The sequence below is a fragment of the Frankliniella occidentalis genome, unplaced genomic scaffold, assembly GCF_000697945.3.
Source record: "Frankliniella occidentalis isolate FOCC.00 unplaced genomic scaffold, Focc_3.1 Scaffold84, whole genome shotgun sequence".
NCBI classification, from domain to species: Eukaryota; Metazoa; Arthropoda; class Insecta; order Thysanoptera; family Thripidae; genus Frankliniella; species Frankliniella occidentalis.
In genome coordinates, this window is record NW_026267213.1 from 429,568 (window position 1) to 446,796 (window position 17,229).

The 17,229-nt window shown below is 56.5% G+C and overlaps 1 protein-coding gene across 1 annotated transcript in view; it reads right to left on the minus strand.

The window, feature by feature from the left end:
• Positions 1 to 1,613: 1,613 nt before the first annotated feature.
• LOC113218249 (nephrin) overlaps positions 1,614 to 17,229 on the minus strand; it is an 89,776-nt gene continuing 74,160 nt past the window's right edge. The window contains exons 5-8 of the mRNA XM_052269127.1: positions 11,475 to 11,783; positions 5,876 to 6,169; positions 4,772 to 4,995; positions 1,614 to 2,230 (exon numbers count right to left, since the gene is read on the minus strand). Coding sequence (XP_052125087.1) covers positions 1,742 to 2,230; positions 4,772 to 4,995; positions 5,876 to 6,169; positions 11,475 to 11,783 — 1,316 coding nt within the window. The 3' untranslated portion in view covers positions 1,614 to 1,741. The remainder of the gene's footprint in view (positions 2,231 to 4,771; positions 4,996 to 5,875; positions 6,170 to 11,474; positions 11,784 to 17,229) is intronic.

Consider the following 17,229-nt stretch of genomic DNA (forward strand, 5'->3'; position numbering starts at 1 on the left):
TTTAAATAATGGGAAAATTCTAGGTGGTCCAGATTTGACACGTTGAGTCCCAGGGGGGAAAGAAGCAGGGCCGGGGTTGTGGACGGTGGTGGTGGGGGCGACCTTTTTACGTGCAATTATGGTCATGTAGGGGGCTCATCGTGTTAACAGACTCTTTTCTTGGGGTGCTCTTTACTCGTGATTACTGAGGTACACAAAACATTCTTAACATTTTAAATATTATCTTTTTATTGAAAAATATCTCTTATATACATAAATACAAAGAAATAGAATAAAAAGTTTTGCCTTTAGAAACCTAAGGTACATTTTGTTAAAATTATATTCTTTAAATTACATCATCATTATCAATCCTGTAACTGTTATCTAGTTACAGAAATACTTGAGGGAGAAGTGAGTGATGGCCTTCTAGGCTCAAGCTATCACCTCATCCAAAAAAGCAGATTTTAATTGCTTATTTTGGAAACAAGACCCAAATAGCAGACGGAATTTATGGCTGAATTGAAAATTATGAGGAGGCTAGTAAGGAATTGGAATTTGTCTGAGCACAACAGAAATATAGTATTGTTGATATAATACAAATATGACGGTCCTTTAATCAGGAGAAATATCCGTGTTGTTCTATGTTATCAATCTAAAATTTGAACAAGTTTGGCTTTACGATGAGTGTAATAATAATTCAAAACTGAAAAATGAGCCTCAATTTAATAGCATGTAGGTCATAATAAAATAACTGAAAATATCCTGTAGAGGTCCCTTATTTTCAGTATACATTTCGCTCACCACCTCCTTTTTTATTGCCATAAATTTCTGTTCTGCAATGCGTCAATAAACATAAATGAGTGATAGTTGTTTTATATTAGTGTATCAAAGAATGAATGGAAAATGGCCTTTCATTAAAATTTGCAGTATTGTAGTAGTACAAAAAAACAACGACTTCAAGACTGATGTAATATATCACAACTGAAGTAACATTTCATACTTGATGGTATGTCTCGTATAGAAAAAAGTTGAAACATGTTCCTTATATCTTCTGCTATGCATAAAAGCATAGTTTTATTTTTTTTACAAACACGATTTAGAAAATAATAATCAGCAGGGTAGTAGAGATCAAAGGGTAAACCACTCCAACATGTGTACATTCCAAGATATGGTATGTATGATTTCACAGTGTTCTGAGATGCACTTACGTAACTATTTTTACAAAAGCATATCCTTTAACGGCTGTACAGATAATTGTCAATCCATTTATTCACATGAAATTATGGAAGTGTTTTACCCATTCGTAGTGATAACACAAAACAAATTCATCTCAAAAACAAGGGCAGTGTACGGTGAAAGGGAAGCCCCACCACTTCAAACCATCTCTTTCACGAGTTCATAAAAAATGTCCGACGAGCGCAGTTTTTCCAATTGTGCACGTGTCGTGGCAGTCTTGACGAAACAATGCACTATATGTCTCTGACGAAAACACTGAAGACTGAGGCGAGGTGGGCGGCGGGCGGCGCCCGAAAGACACTAACACTGTCCCGTATCGCTCACTCAACTCGTCCCTCAAAACACAATCTTCCCTATCGAGGAACATCACAACAAATTGATTCAAATGTACAATAAAAAAAGAGTTATGTACAACACATGTGGAAGTCACAAGGCAATGTACAAGGTCCTTGTCGGCCTGACGAGATCCTCCCTGTGCCGGGCGCTAGCGGGTCGCTGGCGCAGGGGCTTACAGGGAGGTCATTTGTCAGACGGTGCTCTCCCGCTTGGACACCATGAGGGGCGTGTCGACGCCCGGCTGGTCCTCGTCCGAGGAGGGCGCCGCGTGCTGCTGCGGCTGCTGGAGGCCGTGCGGCGCGCCCACGCTGTTTCCGGCCATGGCCTGCAGCTGCATGTTGTGGTGCAGGCCCTGCATCCCGCCGAGCCCCGCCATGCTGGACGGGTGGTGGAGGCCGCCGTGGTGCCTGGGCAGCGTCTGCGTGTGCCCGGGACCGTGGCCGAGGCCGCCGGGGCCGAGCCCGTGGCCCGGGTGGCCCATGTAGGAGCCCTGCTGGTGGTGCGGGTGCCTGAGTAGCAGGGTGCCCGCGTGTCCGGGGCCACCGCCGCCGCCGCCGGGCACGCTGCCGGGCGCCGGGTAGCCCTGCATCATGCGGACGCCGTACGACGACCAGTGGCCACCGCGCGGCAGCGTCGGGCAGCCTCCCCCCGCCGAGTACGCCGACATGTCCACCGGCTTCTGTAGCGACAGAGAGCAAAAAAGAGATGTTAGTGCGCTGCAGGGCGGAGATGACAATCAGAGCGGGTGGCCCGGGGCCCGGGGCCCGTATGCCGCGCCGCCGCGCCCTTTTTGTCGGAGATGCGTAATGGCATTACGGAAGGCGAGGCGGATAATGAGGTAGAGTAAACGCCCCCATGGCCCGGGCCGGGTATGGCCGGGCCGGCGAGGCCGCGCGGAACTTGTCTAGGATAATGAAGCCATGGTACGGTCCTGGGCTGGCGTTTGGTCCGGATGAGCAGCACCAACAGCTATCTCGCTGCGCCCCCTCAGCTCAGACCCCCCCGCCTCCCCGGAGCTGGGCCTCGGGTCATTATTTCATGGCAGAATATTCCGGACGCTGTACAAATACTCATACAATACATCTCCCCCTTCCTTCTCTCCCGCCCGCCCGCTGCTGCCCAGCCCTCCTGGCCCGGCCGCCTCACCCCACATAGCCCTCCGTACGAGCGCGCGGCCATGCACTGGTCCACGGAGGCGCAGAACAAATTTGCACAGACTCCGCCCTGCACGGAAATTGTCCACCGCACTGCGGCCGCCGGGGTCCTCCCTCATGTCGGCGGCCACGCCTCGGCCGACGGGCGGCCGACGGGCTGGGCCAGCCTCCCGGGCCCCGCTGCTGCAGGGCCGCTCTCTCGCAACCTTCCTTATCATCTTGCCCATTAACGGCTAAAAGCATGTTTGTCCACCCCCGCCCCCCTCCCCATTTCTCTAAACCACCATTTGTTATTTTCCGCTTCCCCCCATTTGTCCTGCCGGCTGCCCCCCCCCCTCCCCCCCAGCCACTCTCTACCTTTGGACGCGGGGAGGCTCCCACTACATCGGCCTGTAACAGGTGTTAAACGCCTCTCAATAAATCAGAGCACATTGTGCGGATGGGGTCGGCGTGGCGTGGCGGTCGAGAGGGTGTGTCCAGCGCCACGCCAGCCAGCGCCGCAGCAGCGGCCATGCTGGAGGCCGGGGAGCCCGGCCAGGGGCAGGTGCGGCGGGGGTCCCACCCCACCACTTCCAACTGCGCGCAGAGCGAGAGGGTTTAGGGGGCCGAGCGGCCGGCGCACGCAGATCGTTAACGCCCGCCAGGTAGGCAACCAATGAGGCTCCGATTCCATGCATAACACTAGTTGGTGATAATAACCCGCTGTTGGCGCCTCGTTACGCAAATGGTTCTGGAAATGACATCGTTAGCTCCTGAAGAGCGGGAGGGGAGACGCGAGCACGGGGTTGGGGGGCTCCCACCCAGCCGTCTATCATTATTACCTGCGTCTCAACGACAAAAGCTCCGTCTCCTTGCGCTCTCGCTGCAAGTGCCGTTTGGAGGCGGAGGCCGGAAGAGCACCGACTCCATTTCCGCACTCCTCGGCACATTCAGCGCCCCCCCCCCCACCACCGATACCACTCCCCCTCCGGCCCCGTCCTTTTCACAGCCCTTCTAGTGCCGCTTGAGCCGCATCGTAAAGTTATCGAGAGCTTAGCTTCCTATACACTGCCGATGCTGCGCGGGCCGGACTATCCGAGAGGGGAGGGTGCGGAGAAGGGTGGGCGGGCGAGCAGGCGAGCGGGCTGAGGGGACTTTCTTTTATCGCGGCCTTTGAAATATTGTGGGTCTTCGGCCATCAGTACGGCCGGAAACAAGCTTGCACGCGCTACCTATACACGCCAGATCCGTCCTTTGCATACATGTTTCGTATGAAAGCGAAAGACCTCAATCATTTCTCGGCACAAAATCCAGCGTTAGTATTTATAATACTGAGAAAACACGTCGAAAGTTTCAAAGCCGGGTTTTCACGGAAATTCTGACTCCAATGTATGTCAACGCTTTAATTTCAACCGGTATAAATTTTGCTCGTTTCGGGAGTTTGTGAGTTGTCATGACTTCAAAGAAGGCGATTTTCCGAGGGGTGCCCAACTCTAAAAAATCGTGTACACCTGATTACCAAAAAGAGACGATTACCAAGGATTACCAAAGATTACCGAAGATTACCTATGATTACCAAGGGTTTCCGAAGACTACCACTGACAAAAGATTACCAGAGATTACCAAAGATTGCCATTGATTACCACAGATTACCAGTGATTCCCAAAGATTACCAGTGATTCTCAAAGATTACCAGTGATTACCAAAGATTACCAGTGATTACCAAAGATTTCCAGGAATTTCCTGGCTGGATTACTTAGTGATTACCAAAGATTACCCGATGATTACCAACGATTACCTGGTGATTACCAACGATTACCTAGTGATTACCAGGGATTACCGGCGATTACTAGGGATTACCGGTGATTACCAAGGATTACCGGCGATTACCAAGGATTACCGGCGATTACCAAGGATTACCGGCGATTACCAAGGATTACTGGCGATTACCAATGATTACCGGTGATTACCAGGGATTACCTACTCTGTGTACACCTGATTACCTCAGTTGGGCACCCCTCGCGATTTTCTTTTTCACCTGTCACTACTTTATCCAAATGGCGCGCACGATCGTGTGACATACGAACCATCTTGGGCTTGGGGTGGCCGCCCAGGTCCTGGAGCGGCATGGCGCCCTGCATGGCGCCCTGCATGGCGGGCGGCATGCCGTTGCGCAGCGTGCAGTAGCCCGGGTAGCCCTGCTGCACGCCCTGCAGCAGCGTCCGCGACGGCGACGTGACGCCGCTCGTCTCGATGGTGGACACGTGCTGGCGGCGGCGCACCAGGTCCGAGTGGTCGGCCGAGTCTGCGGCTGCAACAGAGACACGACCCGTTAGCACGCTGCTGCTGCGCAAGCACACACAAACAAATGGAATTCAAACAAAAAAGTATAGGTAGGGGGAAATATTGCAAAGAAAAACGATAAAAAATAAAAAAAGGCGAACACGCATACGCGCTGGCGCGCACACGGGAGGGTGATTTACTGGCCCAGGTGTAAATAGATCGGGGCGTGTCCCCGCCTCGGCTCTCCACCCTCTACATGTGTGTGGAGAGGCGCCCGGGCCAGGCCTGACCAGGACAGGTGTGTAAGCAGGGTGGGGCTGCCGACCGAGGTATCGGCCGTGCCGTGCCTAGTGCCGCGCCCTGCCGTGCTGGTGCTGGTGCTGGGGCCGTTGACACGGCCACACTCAACACTTTGCCCCCGCCCCCCACACAGCCCCGGGCTGTGCTCGGCTACGCGGCGGTGTTGGTGCTCGTGGTGTAGTGCGTACAAGAGGCCCGTATTCCCTGCGGCACACGACACTCTCAAACTCTAGGTAGGCGCAGCAGCCCCCCCCCCTTTCCCCCCTTAACACCCTCCCATCCACACCCTCCTGCAACGTAACGCCGACCGTTCTTTACTTTCTCGCTCCCAACGGCTCATCAGATAAAATATTTGCTTCGCCAGATTGTTCGTGTCTGGGAGGCCTGCTGCAGAAATCAATGAGACAGCCCATTTTCCCGGCCAGCATGAAGCTAAAATAGTCTATGCCTAGCTACAATTTTTCACATTTTTCAAAATAAGGCAAGGTTGGGCAGGTCTAAAACATTAACTTTGGACATCTACGTTGAGACTTCAGGTCTGTGAGTAGCCAGATAAACGAATGTAAAAAGTCGTGGCTGCAGAGTGTGGTTCTTGCCGCGGTACTCACTCGTGGCGCCCGCCTGCGGGATGATGTCGGGGTTCTTCTCGTCCGAGTCGGTGGTGCCGTCGCCGCCGCTCGAGTCGCCCAGCTTGGCCGAGTGCGGCGAGCCGGCGCCGGGCAGCGAGCCCTTGTCGTCCTGCTCGGGGGCCTCCTTGGCGCGCGGCCGCCGCTTGTCGGCGCCCGTGCAGCAGCGCGCGCGCACCGACACGCACACCACGGCCGCGATGACGAACAGCGCCAGCACGCCGCCCACCAGCGTGCTCGTCAGCGGCGTGAGCCGGAACGCCGACCGGGGCTCGCCTGCGGGGAATAAAGACAGATTTCGTAAATAAACAAATAAAGCCAATGTTATGACGACACGACAGCCAATTCTTGGTTGTCAATCAATTCTAAAACGACACGCAGTGTGTTGTAAATTTCAAATTGTAATTTCAAGAACCACATCGTGGAAAATGTTGACGTAACCTAAGACTATTTTGAAAATAAAATGTGGACCAATTCAAAGTCGATGTGCACTGCTTGTAAATTAACAATTTCAAATTTTACGACGCGAGGTCGGAGGGCGGCGAACCGTTGACGGGGAGCGTCTTTGGGGCGCGGCGCGATAATTACACGGACTGCGTGGCCGCCGCTGGGCGGGCCGCTGGTGCCGCTGCGCGACGCGGGCTAACGATGTGGTTCCGAGAGGCGACGCGCCCAGACAGACAACCCCGCCCCGCGCCGAGGACGACGCCAAGGCGAGCGGAGACGCGACTCCTCGGCGACGCCAGCAGCACCCGTCCGTGAGGAGAGGGCACTAATTGGTGCACGGCTGGGGCCGCGGGCCGCGGCGGCCAGACTACCCGCGCGGACCCCGCCCACCAATTCCCCGAAGTTGCCCCCCTCCTCGTCAGCACGCGTCCATTCGCTCATCCGGACACGGAAAGACGACGGCCCGCGAAGAGCGCCGCCATATTTCGCCCGTCTTCCCTTGAAAGTGGGTCACATACGTGTTGAGGTGGAGGCGACGGTCTGGCGGCGGCGCGGGGACGCAGCTGATATGACCCCGTGTCAGCCCTTTAAATGCGTGATGGGTGCACGGGGCCGGGCGGGGCGGGGAAGGAACGCCCTCGTCGGCGCCTGGGGGGCCGAGGTGCGCAGCGGCGCCGCCGCCCTAACCTCGCGGCGCGACGCCGCTGCCACGTCGGGCAGGAGGGGGCGCCTGGGGACGGCGGCGCGGAGGCGGCGGCGGCCCGACCCGCCGCGATCAAAATAAAACGACTTGTTGCTGAATAAAACCGGGGCGGGGCGGGGGAGGCAGCAGTGCAGCGCGCCGCTCCGGCTCCAAAACTGCTCCTTGACCTGGTTCGGTTTCCACCGGTGACGCTGCGCGCCGTGCCGCGCGCTGCTGGGATTTGCCATTTTCCGCCGGGGGCGGCGGGGCGGGGCGGCGCGCGGTTGAGCCCCAAAGCCTTAGCCGGGGCGTGGCGGGGCGTGGCGGGGCGTGTTTGGGTCGGGACCAGTGGGGGCCGTGGCAGGACGCCGGGCGGGCCGCGCGGGGCAGGGCCCGGCAGGGCCGCCATGCACCAGATTGGAGCCATTGTGCGAACACGGGCTGCGCATCAGAATGTCTCATTGGCGGGGCGGGGGTGTGGTGGGGAGCGGCGGGGCGTGCTCGGGCCACGAGGGTGTGTGCGGAGCGGAAGGGACGGCTCGCTGCGGCCCTCACCCGGAGGGTGTACGCACGGGCTGGGGCATCTTGCGGCGCACCTGAGAGTGCATACTCTGCCAGGAGCAGCGTGTCCATACAGGGGAACGATCACCACCGCCATTTCTTCAACACTGTAGAACAAATACTTTGAAACTTAGGGGAATTTGGGACCAAAGCGAACGTGATTTTGAGGTTTTTCACGACGGCAATGTCGATTATTTCGCGACTATTCCTCATCGTATTTCCCCGTGCAGCTGTACGCCTTTTTCCTCCTTTCCCCCCATGGAAACAAATGAATAACACTAACGTGTTCTTCATTGGAATCCACATTCTCTGCTCTCCTCCGACGCTGGGGTTCACGGCTCGCCCGTCGTGCTCATCCCCCTCCTCTTTTCCATCGGCGCACGCGTGGCGGACTAGTGACGGTACTCTGGGGCGTTAGCAGAAGCAAGGGTTCGTGACTTCGATCTCGACCCAATCTCTTCTGGAGCATCGAACCGAACCCACAGCAGCAGCACCATGGCCCGAACGATCGAGCATCCAGCCCAAGCACACAGCGGACGCGCCGCCCCCGTCTGCCACCGCCAGCCATGAGGGTTCCCCTACTTTCAAAATAAGAGCACAACGAGTTGTCGAGTTGACGAGTTGGCACGAGTTGGGCGTAAATTGGGCGTAAGTTGGGATGAATTTTTTGAGAGTTTTGCACACGTTTTCGCAAATTTTTGCTAGTAAATATTAGTTTTCGCGGGTTCGATGCGAGTTGGGACGTGGGCACGTGTACAACAAGTTGGGTGGAGGATCCCTCGGCCAGCCATGATCTGGTGCCCCGGCCGGCGGCGGCGCCGCGCAGCCTTGGAAGGAGCAATCACCAAAGGCTTCCAAGAATTCCTGGCGAGTGGAGAACGACTGCCTCGCTCCCCGGCGGCCTGGCGGTGACTGAAGTACCCTACGGGGCTGTCGCGGGCTGGATGCGCTCCGCAGGGTGGCCGCGCGGCCTCCTGTGACCTCCGGGGGCCCCCTGGTGTCTCCCTGCGACCTGGCCGGGCTGAGCGGCGCCGGCGCGGGCTCGATCATGGCCTGCAGCGCCTGCACTTTGGTGACACTGCACTTCCCGCCATAGTCCCTAGCTCGTTGGTATGCGCGGCGGGCCGGCCGTTCTGTCCTCCAGGGTGCGCGGGCGGGGCGGGGCGGGGTGGGCCACGACCCGTTATGCTCGCCACAGCGACGGCAAATCAGAAGTCACCGCGGGGCTCCGGGCGCCCTGGGCATACGACGAGGCTCATCTTCAGATCAGCCGAACAGTGTAACACGGCGCCAGGGCGTCGCAACTTATTGCGAGGGGGCCACCACATCGATTGAGGATGTACACAGGATTAAAACAGAGATAACACGTGAATTTTGTTGAATTTCAGGCTCTTAAACCATCAAATTTGGACAATAAGGTGAAATTTAGTGATAACGTTTTAAAATTTGGTCAAGGATTACACGGAATAGATAAGGATTACGTAAGGATTACACCCTCATCTGTACACATGATTATGCGAGTGGTGGCCGTGGCCCCCTCGACTTATTGTATAACAACGAACGAAACTTGAGGGACGTCGGAGCTCGGCGCCTGCGAGATGCAGGCTAGACCAGCCCGCAATACACGCATGAATCGCATCGCGAGAAGTTGCCTACCGATCAGGCGCTATACGACTTACTTACGCAGGTTCGTCTAATTGTTCGAATAACGTGTAGTCACTCGAGACATTTTCCAAGAGGTTACGATAAAGCCACAGCTTAAACAGAAAAAATCTCTTGAATTTTAATATAGTTTACGTTGGCGTCTGTGAGGCGCCGTAGATGCTGCCGCCGCCACCCTTTTCTCCAAGATGTGTGTGTTTTGTTTTTTTTGCAACTCGAACTCAGACCACACAGTGCGTTTGCCGTGTGCTCGCCGCTGGCTGGCACGCGAATGCTTCCCCCTCCCGCCCCCTTCGTTTCCTGACCCCAGAGCCGGAGCGCCTCGGGTGGCGTCTTAAAGTTGCGACAAAAAGACGACGTCGAGTCACCCATCGCATCGCGTCTCTACCCGCCTTTGGGGAGTGGGTAGTGAACTGTAGCAAAAAGTCTACTCGCGATTGTGTCGCAACAATATTGTGAAAACAATAAGTGTGTGTACGTACGGAAGAGAGGCTAAGACATTCGGAGTCAGTCTTGAAAAAATATGAATTTTCAAGTGTCTTGTGTGTTTGGTGAAAGACACCTTGCCTGAACCTGATTACGTTTTTACTCATGTTGAAGTTTACAGTGAAACATAGTCGCCTCCCAACCGCTATATTTTCTAAAATTTCTATTGTCAATCGAATATTGTCTAGTATGATTTCTAGTAAGTCCCGGTGTACACGGATTGTGTCCATAAGCTCCACACCCCTCGGATGGTGTCAGTGCATGTGGTGTCAAGGAGAAGGGGTGAGGGACGGGGAGAGCTGGCCAAGGGCAGTACACCGACCATCGCCAGCTCCAGGGCTACTCCGAGCCGACGCATCGACTTCCCAGCCTAGCTGCGCGCCATCGGGAGAGGGAGGTTCGAGGCCTATTTCTTACAGATCGCCTCCCTTCCTCCTCCCCCCTTCCCGGCCCAGCCTCCTGTCCATCCCTCCCTCCCCTTGCCCACGGGGCCGCACCCCCACCCCCTCCCTCTTCCCACTTCATTTCACATTCAGGACTTCCTCCTCCCCTATTCCTAACGTGTAGCGTCGTGCGCAATTTTCACTCCGCCCCTGATAGCAATTTGGTGGACGCGGGGCGCTGTGGGCGGCCATGCCGGTGGCGCAAAGGTGGCAAGCGAGGGAGGGGCAGAGCAGAGAGGGAGAGAGAGAAAGGAGGAACAAAGAGCGGGCGCCCCCCGGGCAGGCCCGGGGCGAGGGCCGGGCGTGAATTGGTAGGTGGTGGTAGGTGGCGGCAGAAAGGGTTGCGGGGCACAACGCGCAATACACGTTATGCCGGGGGTAGGCGTGTTGTGGCGCGGCGCGGGCGCCTTGCTCGCTGCTAAACGCACGTTCGTTCGTTGCCGCTTGTTTGAAAACGTATGGCACTGCGGAACACAGCAGCAGCGCACGGGCGGCTGCTACTGGCCCTGCTGGTTGGCTGCTGCGAGGGCAGGGAGGGGGGGGGGGCTAGTGTTATTACCTCCCGTATGTGACCACCGCACGATATCCAGCCAGGCGGAGGGGAGAGGAAGGAAAGGGGAAAGGGAGTTGGAAGGGGAGCTAAGGGGTCAGCGCGCAAAATTAAATAACAGGAAATGATTTCCGAGCTTCCGTGTTTCACCTCCAGCGTAGTGTACTAGATTCACCGAACTGTTGTGTGCGAAACATACAGTAGCATTATATTGACGTCAAAGAATCGTCGGACCAGCCTTACTTCGCAAAAAACTTTTTGGTAAAGGGTAAAGTGAGAACAATTAAACATGTAAAGAAAGGGGTACGCGCTTTTTTAACTCTTTATACCGATGAAGTATCAGGTTACACCTCACTCAGGACAAGACTTTTCGCAATTTTATTCTTGACCAGAGCGATCCGAGTAAGCACGAGATCGTTTTTTCGATTTTATTAAGGAATCCGTTGCCGGAAGGCAGTGATGAGCGCCCATCGATTAGAGGATAGGCAACCCGACGCGCGCGCGCGTCCTCGTGTGGCCTAACGTAAGCCGTGCGCCCACACTCTTAAATCCTTACAAACAAAAAGTACTTTGTAAACTGCGCAACATTTGGCACTTGCAAATGTTTTGTAAGCTTATAATGCAAACTTATATGCGAGCTGCAAATGAAATGCTTTGTATTACAAAGAAGTTGCTTTACAAAGCTTCCAAATCTCCAATCAACCGTCCAGCCAGCAAGGCTGCGCATGATTGTTTTGACCGTGCACTCACCTTTGTCGGGGTGCAGCTGCTTCTCGGCGGGCCGGATGGTGGAGGCCTGCAGGATGACGGGGTCGGACCGGCCCTTGCTGTTGACGGAGTAGACGCAGGCCTGGTACGAGGCGCCCGCCTCGAGCCGGTCCACCTGGAAGGCGGGCCAGCCCGACGTAACGTTGGCGCGCAGAGCCTGGCTGACCGGGTCGCGCACCTCGAGCAGGAACGACTGCGGCAGCCCGCCGTTGAAGCCCTCGAAGCAGCGCACCGAGAAGGACGTCATGGACGTGTTGGCCACCGAGCAGTTGAGGACGCTGTCCGGACGACCTGCGGGTCAGACGGGAGCGGGTGCTTGTTAGAAAGCGGTCAAAGAGGTACCAGAAAATGGTTGGAGAGCTACTTGAACATGGAGAGCAGAGAAGGGGGCGTTTCAACAACTTTCAAGAATCGCGTAAACACTGCTGGAGCCAGCACGGGTCGTCCAAGCCGCTATGCTGGGGAAGGCGGTATGGTGGTCGGGCGAGGCTAGGCGGTGTGGTCACGAGTACAATGCCGACAGCGCCCCCTCTTTCACCCGGCCCTGCACCCCTGATTTGATCAGCGACATTTTTTGTCAAAAAGGGCCCCGCGTGCGTCGCTTCTGCGGGGCGTGTACACTGGCAGAGTGTATAGGGCCGGGCTGGGCCTGACGGACATGCGTGACGTGTGGTGGCGCGGCGTGTGCGTGTACGCGTGTGTGTGTGCGTGTACGTTAGGCAGGGGGTATAGGCGGCAGCAAACAGCACTGCACGGATCCCACGCAATTAAGAGCGCTCCCGCTCCGCCGTCCCCTCTCGTTCTCTTTATGCGCACAACGTTTGTGAGTGTGCATGCATGCGTGTGTGTGTGTTTGTGAGTGTGCTCGTGTAGGCCCGCACCTCACCTGTCGCGTGTCTCGTTACACAGGGACCGCTGCTGGTCCCGGCCGCTCTGTTGGGCTACGTGTGATCTCTCTCTCCTCCCTCCAACACACGGCGACAGAGACGAGTCCCTGCCGGCGCCCCTCCGCCCCCCGGCAGGGCCCGGCAGGGCGGCATGCAATTATTTCGGATCAGAGGGCGGCAGATTTGCGCGCTGGCCGTGAGGAGGGACGGAATGCCGCTCACTTCAGGCGCGGTGTGAGGTCCGGCTGACCGTGGGTTGCTTACTTACTGGGGTTTTGTGGCCTACATGTCAGACGGCTCACTAGAGCCTATGGGCCCCCTTTTACTGCGCCTGGCTCACGATAGGTCACAAGTGAGGGTTGTGAGGTCAGTCGGGTGATCGCATAAGAATTCCCAGATATCCGACAATGAGGGAAGAGCAAGCGGTTTTTACAGCGTTCTTGAAACGTTTGACTGTTTACTTCCCTAAGTCAGGTTGAAAATTAAACGTTTGCAGACGCGGTATGCTCTCTTTTTCAAAACAAAACTAAAGTAAGGAATACAACACTTTTGAGACAGTCCCCAAGATTGCCTCTTCCAGAAGGCAAAGTCCACCCTCCTTCCCATATGTCGCACAGGGCAGGCCGCACGGCGGCGGTGGGTGTTTGGCACACCGCGCACCGCCACCTTACCGCGCTGCGCCTGATTGGGGCTTTGTGGTCCGGTCTTTCTTATATCTTTCCTAAAATGTGTGGACAGCTTAATTTGAAGAGCTTTTCAGTCTACTAAAAATTGTTAAAATAATATGTATGCTTTTCCTGGTAACCTCATGTGTAAATATTCCAGAACTCGTTGAGAACGTCATAGCCGCTACCTGGTCTGCTTATTGATCCGGTGACCTATATATCTAAAACGCGGACGTAAAGCGACACGCATGACAGAAATATTCGGTTACCGAACGTGCTTCGAATCTGCGTTGAAAACAAACATTATAACAAGCAAACAACGAATCCAAACACTGCGCGGTTGCTTTGAGAGAGCAGAAAAACATATTTCAAGGAAAGGCGAGGAAAGCCGGTTTCCACCATGCAACCCTTGAAAGAGTTATTTTACACGAAATCACAAAGCCTGAGATGGGCTGGTATGATGGTTGTGAAAGACCGAGCTCGCACAGGCCAGCAGCAGCCAGCAGCGGCAGGGGGCTTCGTGGTCATTGTCGTGACGTGAAGGTAGGGGAAGGCGGAGGGCTGCCGAGCCGTGCCGAACGACCCATCTCCGGGGTTTAGGCCGGTTCTTTAAGATGTTGGAGAAAAGAGAGGGAGGGGTTTTTGGAACACATCGAGGGAGGGACCGGCTAAAGGAGAAAGACGGTGGCGTGAGACTCGCACAGTAGAGACGTTGACCTTCATTCGCCACCGACGCATTTGGACGGCGCCCGGGCCCCGGCCCCACTGGCCCCGCCTGGCTCTCTTGGCTTGCTGGCCTCACACCATCACTCATTTTAGCGGTCAGCTCTCTCCATGTGGTCCTGCTCGAGGGCGCTTAATGGCAGGGCCGCAGCAGCAGACGCCACCCACCCACCCGCACCCCCCGACGTAACATGTCCCCTGCTTGTCGTACTTGACGAAGTTGTTGACGACTCTGCCCGCGGACGCTGCTGGGTCGCGTCGGGGCAAGATCTTGGCCGCGGGCGGGGCCGGAAGGGGGGGGGGGGGGTCAGCATACCCTGACACCCTCCAGCCGCGCCCGGCCCCGCTCCTGCCCGCCTCTTTCTTCTTTGCCGAGAATTAATGTCAACCCAGGCAAGTGCCCCCCCCCCCTTCTTTTCCCTTTTTTTTTAAAAAGCGTCCGTGTACGTCGGTGCGGCGAGACGCGCTGGCAAACAAGTACAAGAAGAGACGGAAGAAACGAGACGGTCATGGGAGGAGTAAAAAAAAAGGGGGGAAGACTTCTGGTTATTGTCGATGAAGTTAATTTATCTTTCATAATTGCCTGCGGACTTTTTCACCCCCTCCCCCAACTACGGTCGCAATTTTTTTGTCTATGAGAAACTCAGAATCTCATCCTTTTTTTTCACTACCCGACTGTACCAGCAACCCCTACGCGGGCAACACGGCAGCAGTTCGAGTCGGGTGGGGCGAGCAGCCGATGGTGATGGTCTCCTTTGCTGCAATGGAATTAGAGCGGGGGTTGGAGGGGGGCAGCAGAGTAGGCGAAGAATACGCCGCCGCTTGGTTTGCTGCATACAGAGCGAGGCGGGCGGACTAACGGGCCGCCGTGAGGAGACTGCATCTCACGGCCGTAATTTAATGACCGCGAGCCAGCATGGGGCGGGGCGGCTGAGCAGGCGCGAGCGAGCAGGCGGCAGGGAATTTCCCTCCCAAAGACGGTCGAAAACTTGTTGCTAAGTCTTTGGCAAACAACGTCGGCAGACGCACGCGCGCGTACTCACGCACGGCGCGGGGACCTCGGCCCGGGTGGGGAGAGGGAGACCCGCCACCAGCGCGCCCCGCACCTCAGAAATTAGATAAAGAAACATGCGCGGGGCAGGGAAAAATCGGGAAGGGAAAAGCGTTTGTTTCCCTTTTTCGTTTGCCTTCACCACACGCCACAAGCAGAGGGACGAGGGGACGCAACGCGAGCAAGAGAATGGCAAGGCGGCTGCGGCCGGCAGGGAGAGGCGGCGGCGCCCCACTCTCCTGATGCCTCTGTGGGTGGGGGAGGGGTCGTGAACTTCCTCGTGGGATCTTAACAGGTAGCTACTGGTGGGCGGGCAACGTATTCAGCAATCTACCTGAAAGCGTGCACAGTAAATCACATTTAATTAACGACATGAATATTTATCTCCGTTTTTGTGCGCAAATCATCACAAAGTGGTGCTGAGTTTTGCACAATTTTGTCAGTATTCCTGCATGTGTCAACGTATGCGTCACTAAATGTGCATATACGTGTATTGAGTGCACTCTTAAATCAAAAGAGCTAGGTTACACGCATGATGAAGCGAGCGCTTTGCGAAAGAAATTTGTAGATGGTTCTCAACCCTTCCTAACCTTTTAAGGGTACGACTTTTTTTTTCAGTGTAGGTACGCAAACCGCACGGCAGCAACAGCGTCTCGCTCTCTGGCCGCCCCGCGCGCTCGGCTGAGGCGCCCCTGAGTTACGCCACCCTCGCCTCAGCGGGCGGAGGGATGGAGAGAGAGAGGCCTGGGCCGGTGCTGGCCGCCGCCCCGTCGACCAGGTGGAGGAGGGCGAGAGGGAGAGCAGGCGGGGGATGCAGGCTGGCCGGCAATAAGGCACTGGGTTTATGACCTCGTTGAGAAGGCCGAGCCCGAAGATATCAGCCCGGCCGATCCGAGCCGAGCCACGGCCGAGGCCGGGGCCCGGGCTCCCGCTGGGCGACCCCGCCGCTGTTGGCGGCCACACACCGCAACAGTAATTCCCGTTCGTCTTCTATTATCACGGAACGCAGACAGGCAGGGGGCGGGCAGAGCACAGCCCGGCCGGGAGCAGGGGAAAGGTTATTCCAGCGCAGAGAAGAAAAGGAGGAGGAATTTTTCAGAGGGAACAAATTTGATTTGCCGTCCGGCCGGCGGGGCGAGGCGTGGGGGGCGGGGGCCAGGGTGGGGGCGGAGCGGAGGCACGGCGGAGCGGCGCACGCTTTTTGACCGGACTTTGTAAAGGCTCTGCCTGCCCCGTGTGCCGCGCCGCGCGCAGAGTCGGCGCGTAATTGGATCTGGATGCAAGATAAAAGTTATATTGATACTTTCGTTGCTGCTCCGCCCCGCTCCGCCCCGCCCCGCCGCCCCGTGCCGCTGTAGTTTGAAAAGTTTTTAAGCCGGACGGAGGCATAGTCCTCATGAAATGATGGATTAACTGCCCGTTTCTATTACCTCGGCCAGTTTTTTTTTCTCCCACGCGCCCGCGCCCTTTATTTTTATATTTTTTTGCTGTTTCCGGATGTTTCCATTTTCTTTTCACTGTCTACCTCCTCCTCCTCCCTTCTGCGAGGTGGATTCAAGCTGGTAATAACCTCCGCCCGAGCCTTAAGTCTCAGAAGGAAACCGTCATCATTTGGATCATATCAGGAGGGAGCACAGCAGGCGTGTTTTCGGGGCTAATTCAATCATGAAGTGAAAACTTTTTTTCGGCAAAAGAGATATCATATCCTCCGAATTAAGACAGCCGTCCCGTTTTTCTGTGTGTTTTTCTTTTAGAGGATGGGTTTGGGGGCGGCGGGGGTTCGTAGAAACAGCGGGGGAGGTGGGTGAACGACGCGTGACGCGCGCCGGCAGGTGGCCGGAGCAGGAGTGGCCCCGGCAGGGCGAGGCGTGTCGAAAACCTGGTCCTTCCCCTGAGGTGTTGGCCCGGGCCAGAGCCGAGGTGTATCCCTGCGGTGGAAACCGGAGAAGCCACCACCGAGGGGCGCGGAGGTGGGCAGCTAGGCCCGGGTCGAGCCCAGCTGGGCCCCGGTCGGGGCGGGTCCCGTGGTCTTTGGGGAGCAGACGGCTAGCCAAGCACGCCACCCCCCGGTCACGCCACGCCATGCCACGCCACGCCCTCTCCGCTACTCGAAACTTTCAAGTCCGTCGCCCTGAGGGTCCAGGCGCCCGCCCAGAGGGGTCGACTCGGCTCGCCTTGGGTTGGGTTGGGTCCAGGCCGGACCCGCCGGCCGGGAGGTGAAGAAACTGGAGGGAGGCACTCGGGTGTCGCGCCCGCATCGCCCCGCCCCCGCCGCTGCCCCGCCGCCTCCTTCGACAAAACATTCCCGGGACGCGACTTTACTCGTCCACATTTATCGCCGGACAGACGTTACCCGCCTTGTTCTCTTAGTAGTGCCCCACTAAACTGTGGCGGAGCCGGGCGGGGCTGGA